At 45.1% G+C, this 17,456-nt stretch overlaps 1 protein-coding gene across 50 annotated transcripts in view; it reads right to left on the reverse strand.

Moving 5' to 3' along the window:
- The window catches only part of BRCA1 (BRCA1 DNA repair associated), a 102,515-nt gene that overhangs the window by 26,601 nt on the left and 58,458 nt on the right, over nucleotides 1-17,456 (reverse strand). For all 50 annotated transcript variants that reach the window (XM_063629056.1, XM_063629051.1, XM_063629046.1 and 47 more), the window contains 5 exons: nucleotides 17,137-17,447; nucleotides 13,495-13,582; nucleotides 9,484-9,561; nucleotides 8,944-8,984; nucleotides 1,147-1,230 (listed from right to left, as the gene is read on the reverse strand). In XM_063629056.1, coding sequence (XP_063485126.1) covers nucleotides 1,147-1,230; nucleotides 8,944-8,984; nucleotides 9,484-9,561; nucleotides 13,495-13,582; nucleotides 17,137-17,447 — 602 coding nt within the window. The remainder of the gene's footprint in view (nucleotides 1-1,146; nucleotides 1,231-8,943; nucleotides 8,985-9,483; nucleotides 9,562-13,494; nucleotides 13,583-17,136; nucleotides 17,448-17,456) is intronic.

Genomic DNA, 17,456 nt, shown 5'->3' on the forward strand with positions numbered 1-17,456 from the left:
CAGAGGTTGTAGTGAGCTGAGATCGTGCCACTGCACTCCAGCCTGGGCGACTGAGACTTCGTCTCAAAAAAAAAAAAAAAAAAAAAAAAATTTAGCTGTTATTAATCACTTCCTCTTCTATGCTTCCACAGACAGCACTATGTATGGCCTGCTCACAGCATTTACCACACTGCTTTAGAGAAAGACACCCTTGGCCAGGCGCGGTGGCTCACGCTTGTAATCCCAGCACTTTGGGAGGCCGAGGCGGGCGGATCACGAGGTCAGGAGATCGAGACCACGGTGAAACCCCGTCTCTACTAAAAAAAAATACAAAAAATTAGCCGGGCGTGGTGGCGGGTGCCTGTAGTCCCAGCTACTCGGAGAGGCTGAGGCAGGAGAATGGCGTGAACCCGGGAGGTGGAGCTTGCAGTGAGCCGAGACTGCGCCACTGCACTCCAGCCTGGGCGACAGAGCGAGACTCCGTCTCAAAAAAAAAAAAAAAAAGAGAGAGAGACACCCTAGGCTGGGCGTAGTGGCTCATGTCTATAATCCTAGCACTTTGGGAGGCTAAGTTGGGGGGATCACCTGAGGTCTGGAGTTCGAGGCCAGCCTGGCCAACAAGGTGAAACCCTGTCTCTACTAACAATACAAAAAATGAGCCCAGTGTGGTGGCGCATGACTATATTCCCAGCTACTTGAGATGCTGAGGCAGGAGAATCACTTGAACCTGGGAAGCGGAGTTTTCACTGAGCTGAGATTGCACCACTGCACTCTGGCCTGGGCAACGGAGTGAGACCCCATCTTGGAAAAAAAAAAAAGAGAGAGAGAGAGAAAGACACCCCAGTGAAGTGAAAAGAGCAAAGGCTTTAGATTCTTATCTGCTTTAAGTCCCAGCTCTTCCACTTATCAGCTGAGATCTGAACCCCATACGGGAATCCAAATTACTCAGCCTCTCTAAATCTCTTAGTTCTATCATTCATAAAGTAGAGACAATACTTATTTATGTGGTTGGGATGGAAGAGTGAAAAAAGAACCTGTGTGAAAGTATCTAGCATTGTGTATGTATGTAGTAAGTCTTACAAGATGAAGCGGCCCATCTCTGCAAAGGGGACTGGAATACAGAGTGGTGGGGTGAGATTTTTGTCAACTTGAGGGAGGGAGCTTTACCTTTCTGTCCTGGGATTCTCTTGCTCGCTTTGGACCTTGGTGGTTTCTTCCATTGACCACATCTCCTCTGACTTCAAAATCATGCTGAAAGAAACCAAACACAAACCATCAGGATCAGAGAAAGAGAAGCTTCCTTCAGTGGAAGTGGAGCAGACACGTCATATTTAAGGCATTCAGGCTGGGAGCAGTGGCTCACCCCTGTAATCCTAGCACTTTGGGAGACTAAGGCGGGCAGATCACTTGAGGTCAGGAGTTCGCCACCAGTCTGACCAACATGGTGAAACCTCATCTCTACTAAAAATACAAAAAATTAGTTGGGTGTGGTGGCAGGCGCCCGTAATCCCAGCTACTTGGGAGGCTGAGGCAGGAGAATCTTTTGAACCCAGGAGGTGGAGGTTGCAGTGAGCTGAGATGGTGCCACTGCACTCCAGCCTGGGTAACAGAGTGAGACTCCATTTTGCATCTCAAAAAATTAAAAATAAAATAAAATAAAAAAACAAAAATTAGGCCGGGCGTGGTGGCTCACGCCTGTAATCCCAGGACTTTGGGAGGCCGAGACAGGCGGATCACGAGGTCAGGAGATTGAGACCATCCTGGCTAACACGGTGAAACCCCGTCTCTACTTAAAATACAAAAAAATTAGCCAGGCGTAGTGGCAGGCACCTGTAGTCCCAGCTACTCGGGAGGCTGAGGCAGGAGAATGGCATGAACCCGGGAGGCGGAGCTTGCAGTAAGCTGAGATCGTGCCACTGTACTCCAGCCTGGGTGACTGAGTGAGACTCCGTCTCAAAAAAAAAAAAAAAAACAAAAAAAAACAAACAAACAAAAAACAAACAAAAACCAAACCCCCCCCAACCAAAAAAAAAAAAAACAACAAAAATTAGCTGGGCATGGTGGCGTGAGCCTGTAGTCCTAGCTACTCGGGAGGCTGAGGCGTGAGAATTGCTTGAATCCGGGAGGTGGAGGTTGCAGTGAGCCAAGATCATGCCACTGCGCTCCAGCCTGGGTGAGAGTGAAACTCTGTCTCAAAAAAAAAAAAAAAAAAAAAAAAAAAAAAAATATATATATATATAAGGCATTCAGAATTGCCAGGCAGGCAGTAGCTGGGCACCGATGGCTCACACCTATAACCCTAGCACTTTGGGAGGCTGAGGCAGGATAGCTTGAGACCAGGAGCTCGAGACCCACCTGGGCAACACAGTGAGACCCCTTCTCTACAAAAAAGATACATAAAACTTCAGCCAGGCACAGTTGCATGTGCCTGCAGTCCCAATTTCTTGAAAAGCTGAAGCTGGAGGATCACTTGAGCCCAGGAGTTGGAGGCTGCAGTGAACTATGATCATACCACCACACTCCCGCCTGGGTGACAAAGTGAGACCCTACTAAAAAAAAAAACACACACACACACAAAAAAAACAAAAGAAAGAAAGAAAAAAAAAGAATTGCTGGGCATAGGTTTGACCAAAAGCAAGTATAATCATTCTTTTTGGTAGACCAAGTGAAATGACTAGGATCTCAGCTGTTGAAATCAATTCACTGAAGCAAATCTTTTGTGTGCAGAAATTAACAATTGGCTTTTCACCTCACTGGGACTTAATGTATTTTAATTTTCAACATCTATCTCCTCTCAAAACATTCACTTAGCATTTAGATTAGACTGCTAATACTGTGCTGTTATAAAGGTAACTGAAAAATTCCCTATCTCCTAAATCAATTGTATATTATCATCTAAGGAAATAAAGGCTTTTCAGATTTCCACTGAGAGATTTACAGTTAACACACCAAAATGATAAAATATACATTCAATACACTAAAGAAAGAGGTTTTTCATAATTACTATTATGACTGGTCACGGACATGAGAATAAAAAATAATGAGACTGGGGAGAAATTTGAGGAAGAATGCTCAGAAACAATTCTGACTGAAACTCAGATTGTAGGAAAGGGTTATGCGTTGCCAAGAGTATTGTGAAGAAAAATAAAGGCAAGAGTATAACCACTGGCTATTACTAGGGGAAGAATATCTGACATTTCCTAGTTACTTGAATGAGGAGTCTAGTGATAAATTTGTCAGAAGACTCCTATGTTTATAGTCCTCCTTGTACCCCTGAGCTTCATACAATGTGTCCAACTGCCTACTTAACTTCTCTATCCAGATATCTAGTATACATCTCAAAATTCATGTATCTGGCTGGGCACAGTGGCTCACACCTGTAATCCCAGCACTTTGGGAGGCCGAGGTGGGTGGATCACCTGAGGTCAGGAGTTCAAGACCAGCCTGGCCAACATGGTGAAACCCCATCTCTACTAAAAATACAAGTATTAGCCAGGTATTGTGGCAGGTGCCTGTAATCCCAGCTACTCGGGAGGCTGAGGCAAGAAAATCACTTGAACCGGGAGGCGGATGCTGCAGTGAGCTGAGATCATGCTACCGCACTCCATGCACTCTAGCCTGGGCAACAGAACGAGAGGCTGTCTCAACAACAACAACAAATTCTCGCATCTAAAACAGAGTTCCTGGTTCCATTCCTGCTTCCTGCCTTTCCCACTCCCCTATATTCCCTACCATGCCTTCTTTATCTAATTTAATATTACTAACAAGATCTATTGTTCAAGCCAAAACCCAAGTGTCACTCCTTCAATTTCTCTTTACCTTATCCTCCAAATTTAATCCATTAGCAAGTCCTCTCTTCAAACACATCCCAAACCAACCTTGGTTTTTTTTTTTTTTTTAGATGGAGTCTCGCTCTGTCGCCCAGGCTGGAGTGCAGTGGCGCAGTCTCGGCTCACTGCAAGCTCCGCCTCCCGGGTTCACGCCATTCTCCTGCCTCGGTCTCTCGGAGTAGCTGGGACTACAGGCGCCCGCCACCACACTCGGCTAATTTTTTGTATTTTTTAGTAGAGACGGGGTTTCACCGTGGTCTCGATATCCTGACCTTGTGATCCGCCCGCCTTGGCCTCCCAAAGTGCTGGGATTACAAGCGTGAGCCACCGCGCCCGGCCCCAACCTTGTTTTTAACCATCTCCACACCACCAATTACCACAAGGATAAAATCTGAATTCCTTACCACCAAATACTATGTGATCTGGCCCTCATCTATGACCTTCTCCCATTCCTTGTCTAATCTCTGCCTCCACACATAATTTGCAAATTACTCCAGCTACACTGGCCTATATATTATTATTATTTTTTTTTTGAGACAGAGTCTTGCTCTGTCGCCCAGCCTGGAGTGCAGTGGCGCAATCTCGGCTCACTGCAATCTCCGCCTCCTGGGTTCAAACGATTCTCCTGCCCCAGCCTCCCAAGTAGCTGTGATTACAGGCACGTGCCACCATTCACAGCTAATTTTTTTGTTGTTTTTGAGATGGAGTTTCACTCGTGTTGCCCAGGCTGGAGTGCAATGGTGCGATCTCGGCTCACCGCAACCTCCACCTCCCTGGTTGAAGTGATTCTCGTCTCAGCCTCCCGTGTAGCTGGGATTACAGGCACGCGCCACCACACCGGGCAAATTTTTGTATTTTTAGTAGAGACAGGGTTTCTACCTCAGGTGATCTGTCTGCCTTGGCCTCCCAAAATGCTGGGATTACAGGCATGAGCCACCACACCCAGCCGTGCCCAGCTAATTTTTGCATTTTTTAGTAGAGATGGGGTTTTGCCATGTTGGCCAGGCTGGTCTCAAACTCCTGACCTCAGGGAATCCGCCTGCCTTGGCCTCCCAGAGTGCTGGAATTACAGATGTGAGCCACTGTGCCCGACCCTTTTATCATTATTATTTCTTGAGATGGGAGTCTTGCTCTGTTGTTCAGGCTGGAGTGCAGTGGTGCGATCTCAGCTCACTGTAACCCCAACCTTTCGGTTCAAGTGATTCTCCTGCCTCAGCCTCTGGAGTAGCTGGGATTACAGGTGCTGGGATTACAGGCACACACCACCACACTGCACTAGTTTTTTGTATTTTTAGTAGAGATGGGGTTTCACCATGTTGGCCAGGCTGATCTTGAACTCCTGACCTCAAGTAATTGGCCTGCCTTGGCCTCCCAAAGTGCTGGGATTACAGGCATGAGCCACCACACACAGCCAACATTGGCCTATCTTTTAAAAAATAAGCCAAGCTCTGGCTGGGTGCAGTGGCTCACACCTGTAATCCCAGCACTTTGGGAGGTTGAGGTGGGTGGATCACTTGAGTTCAGGAGTTTGAGACCAGCCTGGCCAACATGGTAAAACCCCATCTCTACTAAAAATAAAAACTAGTCTGGTGTGGTAGCATGCGTGCCTGTAATCCCATCTACTCAGGAGGCCAAGGCAAGAGAATCGCTTGAACCCAGGAGACAGAGTTTGCAGTGAGCCAAGATTGTGCCACTGCACTCCAGCCTGGGGGATAGAGGGAGACACCATCTCAAAAAAACCAAAATACAGAAATCAAAAAGCCACGCTCATTATTACCTCAAGACCTTTATGTTTGCTATTCCTCTGCCTATAAGATGCATTCCCTCCATTTTTCAAGGACAATTCTTTCGTTATTTAGGTCTCAGCTCAATTTTTTCAGAAAGGCTTTCCCTGGCCTCCTTAAACGAACGTAATCAACAACCTTTATTGCCAGCTAATACTATTCCACTGTTCTGTATCTTTCTCCATAGCATTTTAATTTTTTTTTTTTTTTGAGACGGAGTCTCGCTCTGTCGCCCAGGCTGGAGTGCAGTGGCGCAATCTCGGCTCACTGCAAGCTCCGCCTCCCGGGTTCACGCCATTCTCCTGCCTCAGCCTCTCCGAGTAGCCAGGACTACAGGCGCCCGCCACCACGCCCGGCTAATTTTTTTTTTGTATTTTTAGTAGAGACGGGGTTTCACCGTGGTCTTGATCTCCTGACCTCGTGATCCGCCTGCCTCGGCCTCCCAAAGTGCTGGGATTACAAGCGTGAGCCACCGTGCCCGGCCTATTTCTCCATAGCATTTATTGTTATCTTAAATTCATCTTTATTGTGTATCTCCCCTTGACAGAACCTGAATCCTACCAGGGACTTGGTTAGTCTTATTTACTGTTGCATTCCTAGTGCCCAGCACACAGTAGGCTCCCAATAAATAGCCACTGAATAAAAGTTAAAACCAACAAAAATAATCATTTAATTATGAATACACTGAATTGTGCACAATAGTTTATAAAATTCCTTTTTTTTTTTTAAGACAGGGTCTCATTCTGTCTCACAGGCTGGAGTGCAGTGGCGCGATCTTGGCTCACTGCAACCTCTGCCTTCCGGGTTCAAGTGATTCTCCTGCCTCAGCCTCCCCAACAGCTAGGATTACAGGCACATGCCACCGCGCTCGACTAATTTTTTTGTATTTTTAGTAGAGACGAGGTTTCACCATGTTGACCAGGCTGGTCTCGAACTCCTGACCTCAAGTGATCTACCTGCCTTGGCCACCCAAAGTGCTGGGATTACAGGCATGAGCCACCACGCCTGGCCTATAAAATTACTTTCACATTTTATTTTGCCTGATCTGTTGTCACAGAAGTTCTCAGATGGCTGTTCTAAAATTATTCCTCCTCCTACACTCTATCTTATTTACTTCTCACTGTTCTCAGTATCATAAAGTCCAACATCTTTTTGAAGCAATCTGAATTATAAACAGATACATTTGCATGTATATATATGTGTATATGCATATGCACACACACACTTTTTTTTTTTTTTAAGAGACAGGGTCTTGCCCTGTGCAAGTGCAAGAGTGCAGTGGTATGATTTTTTTTTTTGAGATGGAGTCTTGCTATCGCCCAGGCTGGAGTGCAGTGGCGCGATCTCGGCTCGCTGCAGGCTCCACCCCCTGGGGTTCACGCCATTCTCCTGCCTTAGCCTCCCAAGTAGCTGGGACTACAGGCGCCCGCCACCTTGCCTGGCTAATTTTTTGTATTTTTAGTAGAGATGGGGTTTCACCGTGTTAGCCAGGATGGTCTCGATCTCCTGACCTCGTGATCTGCCCGCCTCGGCCTCCCAAAGTGCTGGGATTACAGGCATGAGCCACCGCGTCCGGCCTGCAGTGGTATGATTATAGCTCACTGCAGCCTTGAACTCCTGGGCTCAAGTGATTCTTCTGGCTTAGCTTCCTCAGTAGCTAAGACTACAGAGGCACACCGCCATGCCTGGCTAATTAAAAAACAATTTTGTGGAGACAGAGTCTCACTATGTTGCCCAGGCTGGTTTCAAACTCCTGGCCTCAAGTAATCTTCCTGTCTCAGCCTCCCAAAGTGCTGAGATTATAAGTGTGAGCCACTGCATCTGGACTGCATATTAATATGAAGAGCTTTTCTTCAACAGTGAACAGTTTTCTACAAACGTATATGCAAGTAGGCCCACTTTTTGTCCTTATGCATCTTTTCTTTCCTTTTACAAATTCCTTTTCCTTTCTCTTTCCCCAAAGAAAGGACTGTTTCTTTTGAAATCTAGAACAAATGAGAACAGAGGATATCCTGGTTTGTGCTGCAAATTTTTTTTTGAGACGGAGTCTTGCTATCGCCCAGGCTGGAGTGCAGTGGCGCGATCTCGGCTCACTGCAAGCTCCGCCTCCCGGGTTTGCACCATTATCCTGCCTCAGCCTCCCGAGTAGCTGGGACTACAGGCACCCGCCACCACACTTGGCTAATTTTTTTTTGTATTTTTAGTAGAGATGGGGTTTCACCATGTTAGCCAGGATGGTCTCAATCTCCTGACCTCGTGATCCGCCCGCCTCGGCCTCCCAAAGTGCTGGGATTACAAGTGTGAGCCACCGCGCCCGGCCTTTTTTTTTTTTTTTTTTAAGACGGAGTCTCGCTCTGTTGCCAGGTTGGAGTGCAGTGGCGTGATCTTGGCTCATTGCAACCGCCGCCTCCCGGGTTCAAGCGATTCTTCTGCCTCAGCCTCCTGAGTAGCTGGGACGAAAGGCGCACGCCACCACGCCGAGTAATTTTTTGTATTTTAGTAGAGACAGGGTTTCACCATGTTGCCCAGGCTGATCTCGAACTCCTGAGCTCAGGCAATCTGCCTGTCTTGGCCTCCCACAGTGTTAGGATTACAGGCATGAGCTACTGCACCCGACTTTTTTTTTCTTTTGATGGAGTTTTGCTCTTGTTGCCCACGTTAGAGTGCAATGACGCGATCTCAGCTCACTGCAAACCCCGCCTCCCAGGTTCAAGTGATTCTCCTGCCTCAGCCTCCCGAGTAGCTGGAATTACAGGCATGTGCCACCAAGCCTGGCTAATTTTGTATTTTTAGTAGAAATGGGGTTTCTCCATGTTGGTCATGCTGGTCTTGAACTCCTGACCTCAGGTGATCCAAGCGCCTCAGCCTCCCAAAGTGCTGGGATTATAGGTGTGAGCCACCGTGCTGGCCTGCGTAATTCTTGATAATCCTCATTATCATGGAAAATTTGTGCATTGTTAAGGAAAGTGGTGCATTGATGGAAGGAAGCAAATACTTTTTTTTTTTTTTTTTGAGACAGAGTCTCGCTCTGTCGCCCAGGCTGGAGTGCAGTGGCGCAATCTCGGCTCACTGCAAGCTCCGCCTCCTGGGTTCACGCCATTCTCCTGCCTCAGCCTCTCTGAGTAGCTGGGACTACAGGCGCCTGCCACCACGCCCGGCTAATTTTTTTGTATTTTTAGTAGAGACGGGGTTTCACCATGATCTCGATCTCCTGACCTCGTGATCCGCCCGCCTCGGCCTCCCAAAGTGCTGGGATTACAAGCGTGAGCCACCGTGCCTGGCCGCAAATACATTTTTAACTATATGACTGAATGAATATCTTTGGTTAGTTTGTAACATCAAGTACTTACCTCATTCAGCATTTTTCTTTCTTTAATAGACTGGGTCACCCCTAAGGAGATCATAGAAAAGACACGTTACATACAGCAGAAGAACATGCTCTTTTCATGGAGATGGAGAGGTCAGCGATTCACAAAAGAGCACAGGAAGAATGACAGAGGAGAGGTCCTTCCCTCTAAAGCCACAGCCCTTTAATAAGGCTTGTCGCAGCAGTTTCCTTCTGGAGACACAGTTGATGTTTAATTTAAACATTGTAAGTTTGCCTGCTGCGCATGGATTCCTGCCGACTATTAAATAAATCCCTAGCTCATATGCTAACATTGCTAGGAGCAGATTAGGTCCTATTAGTTATAAAAGAGACCCATTTTCCCAGCATCACCAGCTTATCTGAACAAAGTGATATTAAAGATAAAGGTAGTTTAGTGTTACAATTAAAGACCTTTTGGTAACTCAGACTCAGCATCAGCAAAAACCTAGGTGTTATACGTTAGGTGTAAAAATGCAATTCTGAGGTGTTAAAGGGAGGAGGGGAGAAATAGTATTATACTTACAGAAATAGCTAACTACCCATTTTCCTCCTGCAATTCCTAGGAAATATTTCAGTGTCCGTTCACACACAAACTCAGCATCTGCAGAATGAAAAACATTCAAAGGATTAGAAGTTGAAAACAAAATCAGGAAGTGCTATCCTAAGAAGCTAAAGAGCCTCAGTTTTTTACACTCCCAAGATCAATCTGGATTTATGATTCTAAAACCCCTGGTGACAGAATCAGAGGCTGAAAACACCACTGATTAGAACCAGCAGGTGTAGATATTTGGAAGTCTAGGGGAGGCTGATATGAAGTTAAGACCAGAGGAAATGTCTGTCCACTCCCTCTTCTCAACACCCATCTTCTAGATGCCAAGGCTAGCTATAGATTTCCATTACAGTGTTCAAGTAATTAGGAATTATCCATGTCAATAGTTTTGATTAATGTGGACGGAGAACATCTATATTACTAGATGGCAATATGTGAAAGAAGAAAACAGTATTGTTGAAAACCTAAATCTGAAATGTCAATGTAATGACAAATTTTCACCTCTAGAATGTCTACCTGGGGAGTTCTAACCCTCTAATATTCCCCTGAGAGGGATAGGAGAATACAATGCAGAGCTTTTATGTAAGTATTTCAGAAAGCAGTAGCTAAACAATCACTTGTTTATTTCCCAGTGTTTTAAAGGCCCTTCTGAAGAACTAAACAAACTAAGGAAAGACTATTTAGTTTTAAACAGGAGAAATGTATTTAACTAAATCCTAAACACAGCAGGCTATCTGCAAGCAGCAGCAGCAGCCATGATCCCTCACAGAATTCTTACAATTCTTGAAGTTTTTTGTTTAACTGCTACAAAAGCCAATTTAATAATATGCATTAAACTTAAAAACTTTGGTTCATTTGTACTTCAAAGCAAATGTACTGGCTTTGAGTTTAAAGACTGAGCTACTTTAGATTTGATTTGCATTTTTTTTTTTTTTTTTTGAGATGGAGTCTTGCTCTGTCGCCCAGGCTGGAGTGCAGTGGCTGGATCTCAGCTCACTGCAAGCTCCGCCTCCTGCGTTCATGCCATTCTCCTCCCTCAGCCTCCTGAGTAGCTGGGAGTACAGGTGCCCGCCACCATGCCCCGCTAATTTTTTGTGTTTTTACTAGAGACAGGGTTTCACCGTGTTAGCCAGGATGGTCTCGATCTCCTGACCTCGTGATCTGCCCGTCTCGGCCTCCCAAAGTGCTGGGATTACAGGCCTGAGCCACCACGCTTGGCATCTTTTTACCTCTCATTAGCTTTGATGCAAACCTATAGCTTAAGGTATCTTAAACTTTAATGACATTTTTCTTTAAAATAGTAGTTTGTAATAACTTGTTCTGGCACCTGGCTCCAATGAGCACTACCCTCTGACCCTGTGGTATAATTTTCATGAGTAAATGGAAACCTAAGATCTTAGAAGTTCTATGGCAATGTGTCCAAGGGGTTTAGATCCTCTCCTCAAGTGCCTGTATCTCTGTGAAAAGAATCATCATGGGCTGGGCGTGATGGCTCACGCCTGTAATCCCAGCACTTTGGGAGGCTGAGGTGGGTGCATCACCTGAGGTCGGGAGTTCAAGACCAGCCTGACCGACATGGAAAAACCCTGTCTCTACTAAAAATACAAAATTAGGTATGGTGGTGCATGCCTATAATCCCAGCTACTCAGGAGGCTGAGGCAGGAGAATCGCTTGAACCCGGGAGGGGGAGGTTGCAGCAAGCCAAGATCGTGCCATTGCACTCTAGCAGCCTGGGCAAGAGTAAAACTCCACCTCAAAAAAAAAAAAAAAAAAAAGAAGAATCATCATCAAGTGAACTGGAACACATCCAGATAACTAATTTTGTTACAAAGATTTTAGAGTTGAGCCACACAATCTGCATCTTCTGCATCCTCCATGCACTCGTCTGCTTTCTGGAGCCCCATGAGTGAGTCTTACTCCTGTTCCAGATAACAGTTCTCTTCTGGGTAACAGTTCTTCAGATACTTGAAGACAGTGTCTTATTTCCTTAAATCTTCTCATTTCTTCTTCAAAAGACATTATTTCAAGTTACTTTTCTGCATCTTTACCATCTACCTCTGGATAAACACTCTCCGGTTTGTCAGTGACCATGTTAAAAACCAAGCACGGTGCTTAAAACTGACATCATCTTTCAGGCAGTCACTCCATTGGAGAATACAGTGGGGCTCTGGATCTGTACTTCACTTGCTCCAGACCCTATGCTTGTGTTAATACGGGCCAGTTTCAAATAAGCATTTTTAGCAGCCCTAAAATGTTTACTCAGATTTAGTTTATAGTCAACTAAAAACTCCCAGAGGTCTCCCGTATTACACAAGTTATAATTAAAATCTTAAAAGAGAAAGGTATAGGACAAATGATCTGTCCCCTTCCTTTTTTGCTTTTTCATATGTTAAGACTATCTCGGAGCTGTTATCAGACTTTTTTCCTGAAAAACTCTCAACAATACTCAAACTAGGTGTTACAAGAGCTGAGGTCTCCAGGTTTTGCCTCACGTGTTCTTTCTTTTGTTGTTGTTGAGACAGAGTCTCACTCTGTCGCCAGGCTGGAGTGCAGTGGCACGATCTCAGCTCACTGCAACCTCAGCCTCCAGGGTTCAAGCAATTCTTCTGCGTCAGCCTCCCAAGTAGCTGGGATTACAGGTGCACACCACCACGCCCAGTCACTTTTTGTATTTTTAGTAGAGACTGGGTTTTACCATATTGGCCAGGCTGGTCTTGAACTCCTGACCTTGTGATCTGCCCGCCTCAGGCTCCCAAAGGGCTGGGATTACTGGCACGAGCCACCGTGTCTGGCTGCCTCACTTGTTGTTTTAGGACTTAGGCTCCACGTCACCAGTGTAGTCCAGGCAGGTAGATAGGAGTTAATAGTTGACTATTTCAGCTCACCACCCTCCAAACCTTTTTTTTTTTTTTTTTGAGACAAAATCTTGCTCTTGTCCCCAGGCTGGAGTGCAATGGTGCGATCTTGGGTCACTGCAACCTCCACCTCCTGGGTTCAAGCGATTCTGCTGCCTCAGCCTCCTGAGTAGCTGGGATTACTCACCACGCCCACCTAATTTTTATATTTTTAGGTAGAGACGGGGTTTCAACACGTTGGCCAGGCTGGTCTTGAACTCCTGACCTCAGGTGGTCCGCCCGCCCGCCTTGGCCTCCCAAAATGCTGTGATTACAGGTGTGAGCCACTGCGCCTGGCCCAGACTCCAAATCTTTTTTTTTTTGAGACGGAGTCTTGCTCCGTCCCCCAGGCTGGAGGGCAGTGGCGCGATCTCGGCTCACTGCAAGCTCCGCCTCCCGGGTTCACGCCATTCTCCTGCCTCAGCCTCCCGAGTAGCTGGGACTACAGGCGCCCGCCAACACGCCCGGCTAATTTTTTGTGTTTTTAGTAGAGACGGGGTTTCACCGTGTTAGCCAGGATGGTCTCGATCTCCTGACCTCGCGACCTGCCTGCCTCGGCCTCCCAAAGTGCTGGGATTACAGGCTTGAGCCACCGCGCTCGGCCCACACTCCAAATCTTAAACCAAAACAAAAGGAGGTAACGAAGCAGCAAAACTATTATTTGTCTTTCATAAAGTAATTGATTGACTATTAGAAGACTATCATCCATGCTATGCTCAACAAATATTCTTATTTTTTCACGGTTTTTTTTTTTTTGAGACGGAGTCTTGCTCTGTTGCCAGGTTGGAGTGCAGTGGCATGATCTTGGCTCACTGCAACCTCCATCTCCCTGGTTCAAGTGATTCTCCTGCCTTAGCTTCAAGAGTAGCTAGGACTACAGGCGCACGCGACCACACCCAGCTAATTTTTTTATATTTTAGCAGAGACGGGGTTTCACCATGCTGGCCAGGATGGTCTCGATCTCCTAATCTCGTGATCTGCCCACCTTGGCCTCCCAAAGTGCTGCAATTACAGGCATGCACCACCGTGCCTCACCTCATGTGGTTTTATGCAGCAGATGCAAAGTATTCTGTAAAGGTTTTTGGTATACCTGTTTTCATAACAACATGAGTAGTCTCTTCAGTAATTAGATTAGTTAAAGTGATGTGGTGTTTTCTGGCAAAGTTGTACACGAGCATCTGAAATTCAATCAAATATTCCATTATCATGAGTCACCTCTAGTACACAGCTCAGAATACTAGTTATCCCACCATGGCATACATTTACCTACGTAACAATCCTGCACGTTCTGCACATGTGTCCTGGAACTATTTAAAGTGAATTTTTTTTTTTTTTTTTTAGAGAGTCTTAGAGTCTTTCTCTGTTACCCAGGCTGAAGGTAAAATTTAAAAAAAAAAAAAAAGAATAGCAGTTATCCTAGCTTTAAGTCTCTGTTTTTCTCAGAAAGGGTACATTTAAAAAATTCTAAGATACCTGAAGTCTCGGCTGGGCGCGGTGGCTCATGCCTGTAATCCCAGCACTTTGGGAGGCCGAGGCGGGCAGATCACAAGGTCAGGAGATCGAGACCATCCTGGCTAACATGGTGAAACCCCGTCTCTACTAAAAATACAAAAAATTAGCCAGGCGTGGTGGCGGGCGCCTGTAGTCTCAGCTACTCGGGAGGCTGAGGCAGGAGAATGGTGTGAACCCAGGAGGCAGAGCTTGCAGTAAGCCGAGATGGCGCCACTGCACTCTAGCCTGGGCGAGAGTGCGAGACTCCGTCTCAAAAAAAAAAAAAAAAAGATACCTGAAGTCTCAAATACATAGTTTAATAAAAATTATGTACACATCAGCAGACACAGAATTACAACTAAGGATTCAAAATAATATTATACACCTATGACGTACCACAAAACTTAAAACTTAAAAAAATATATATTGGGCCAGACACGGCAGCTCATGCCTATGATCCCAGCACTTTGGGAAGCTGAGGTGGGAGGACTGCTTGAGCTCAAGAGTCTGAGACCAAGACCAGCCTGGGCAATACAGTGAGATCTCATGTCTTTAAAAAATAAATAAATAAATAAAAGTAAAAAGAAAAAATATATATTAATTTTGCTTTAATAGCAGATATCATTTGATTCCCTAAGACAGTTTCTTTGCATAGTGACACTCTACTGTACTATAAATTTATCAGCCTACACTTTATAAGCTGAGAGGTAACTAGCCTACACAGAAAGTTATGCTACAGACATACATGGCTTAAAACCAAGACTCAACCCTCTGAAAGTCACAAAACACTGAAATCTGGATGTTACTAAAGGTCAGTGCAAAAGCGATCAATTCTCTCGTAAGAAGGCTTAGAAGGGGTTCATATTCTTCCCCAAAGAAATTTAGAGTCATCTAGCTATTATCTATCAACCAAATAAAAATCAATAGGCAGCAAAAGAAATTAACCAGATCAATTATGGGCACAGTTGACCTAGCTGGTAGGTATTGTCTGATAAATAACTTTGTTTACCAAGGGCCATCATTTACTAGCCATAGCCACAGCCACCCACACCAGTATGTACGTGTTGCACAATACTGCCATGAAGGTCAGGCCATCTTTCTTTCATGTTGCCTCACTCCATATTGCCACAGGGCACTGAAAAAAGGCAGGCTAGAGAAGCTAATGACATCCTCCCCTTTTTGCCACCACCCTCCGCCAGGATCATTAGCAATTCTGAACTGATTAATTGCTGAAATCCCAGCCTTGAAACTGTTCAGTTAGAAGAGCAATGCTGAACTGCTGAAAAGATCATCTTAATATGGGCTTCAGAATTAACCATGTGTAATACAGTCAGTAGCTTTCATCATAAATTTACCACACTTCACCAAGTCTGAATAGAGCTCAAAGTTTTCCTCTTCGCTTGTTTAAAGACAACATGTACCCAAGCCATTTGTAGTCTAATCTGCAGCTCAGAACTGCCTTTGCCAAGAAAGATTAGACCATTTTAGCCATCTCTAAAAAGCTGAACTTGCAAAACAAAGGGATAAAGAACGCTAATTTTCAATGAATAAATAAGGAATTCTGGATGTGCAGGCAAGTGATCAAGAGCCATTGAAACAGACACAGGTAAGAGCTTTCAGAGCAAATTGCTGGTCTGGACATGGGATTATGAGATGAAAACATTTATAGCCATCAATGTGCATGTACTCGTTGTATCTACCAGGGCAGCCACAGCTTACTTTGCCTTTTTAGTAGTGGGATACATCTGGCCACAGAGATGTTATGCTAAGTCACTACCTATGGAGAAGTTAGGATGAAAAATCCTACGAAGGATATATTAAGAAAGATATTTCAGAATGACTTGGTCATCTCTTAGTGTGCAATAAATGGCACACCCACTACTGAATCCATTTGATAATCTGGTATGTTATCTCATCATAGTTTTAAAGAAATATTCATGCAATTCTTCTTCTTCTTCTTCTTCTTCTTATTATTATTTTGAGACAGAGTTTCGCTCTTGTTGGCCAGGCTGGAGTGCAATGGTACAATCTCGGCTCACCACAACCTCTGCCTCACGGATTCAAGCAATTCTCCTGCCTCAGCCTCCTGAGTAGCTGGTGTTAGGTAACAGGGGTACCTTAATGGCGCCGGTTCCGGGTTCTTCTCCCCTCCTTGACCGGGCACTGTCTGAACCCGCCAAAGGAGGGCCAATCAGAAAGAAGCATCTCCTGCCTTCCCTTGGGCCCGCCCGACGTAGGCCCAAGGGATATAAAACCCAGCACACCAGCAGCTCTCTCTCTTCTCTTCTCTTCTCTCTCTCCCCCGCGCGACCTGACCTCTACCTCTCCAACAAAGATTTCTTGGCTGCCACCGGTGTCGTCTCTGACTAGCCTGTCGCCCTTCAGCTGGGATTATAGGCATGCACCACCACACCCGGCTAATTGTGTATTTTTAGTAAAGATGGGGTTTCTTCATGTTGGTCAGGCTGGTCTTGAACTCCCGACCTCAGGCGATCTGACCGCCTCAGCCTCCCAAAGTGCTGGGATCACAGGCTTGAGCCACCATGCCCGGCCATGCAATTATTTTTATTATGAAGTGATGACAATGACAATTAATTACAGGGGTGGTAAACTTCTCAGGAGGTCTGAAATCTACAAATAGCCCAAGCAGAAACGAGGTTTTACTGGTCTTAATATTTTAATGGGTATTTTTCCACAGTGTGAAGCAATTCCCATTTCTGGCATTAAGGACCCAAGGTGATGCTAAAATCCTAATAGCAAGGGATGTTGCAGGGCAGAAGTGGCAGGGCAGTCTTACAAGCCAGGATGAAAACAAACACTAGAGAAATGCTACTGTCTGGCAGTATGTTTGGAACCAGTCTGAATTTAGTTAAATATGCTGGTAAATTCACCCATGCGAGACAAGGGGGGAAAAAAGATGCCTTCTGGGGAATAAAGCTATACCTACTTGCTTTTACAGATAGAAAGGAAAATTCAAATTCAAAAGTCCTATATCATACCCAAAGTATAGCTTTTCTGCTAATATTTAATAATTATTTTCTCAAGTAAATATATATAAAACAATCCACACTATAGCTTTATCTAGATCTAAATTTTCATAAATTAGTAATCGAAATTAAATTACACAGAACTGTGATTGTTTCCTAGATTTCTTCCTCTAGGTTATTAATACCTACATAAAACTCTTTCCAGAATGTTGTTAAGTCTTAGTCATTAGGGAGATACATATGGATATACTCACAAATTCTTCTGGGGTCAGGCCAGACACCACCATGGACATTCTTTTGTTGACCCTTTCTGTTGAAGCTGTCAATTCTGGCTTCTCCCTGCTCACACTTTCTTCCATTGCATTATACCCAGCAGTATTAGTAGTATGAGCAGCAGCTGGACTCTGGGCAGATTCAGCAACTTTCAACTGGGGTACTTTCAATGCAGAGGTTGAAGATGGTATATTGCCAACATGAGCTGACTCTGGGGCTCTGTCTGCCGAAGGATCAGATTCAGAGTCATCAGAGAAGAGGCTGATTCCAGATTCCAAGTAAGGGGTTCCCTCTGAAAGGA

Source organism: Symphalangus syndactylus, chromosome 20, assembly GCF_028878055.3.
Source record: "Symphalangus syndactylus isolate Jambi chromosome 20, NHGRI_mSymSyn1-v2.1_pri, whole genome shotgun sequence".
Taxonomy (NCBI): domain Eukaryota; kingdom Metazoa; phylum Chordata; class Mammalia; order Primates; family Hylobatidae; genus Symphalangus; species Symphalangus syndactylus.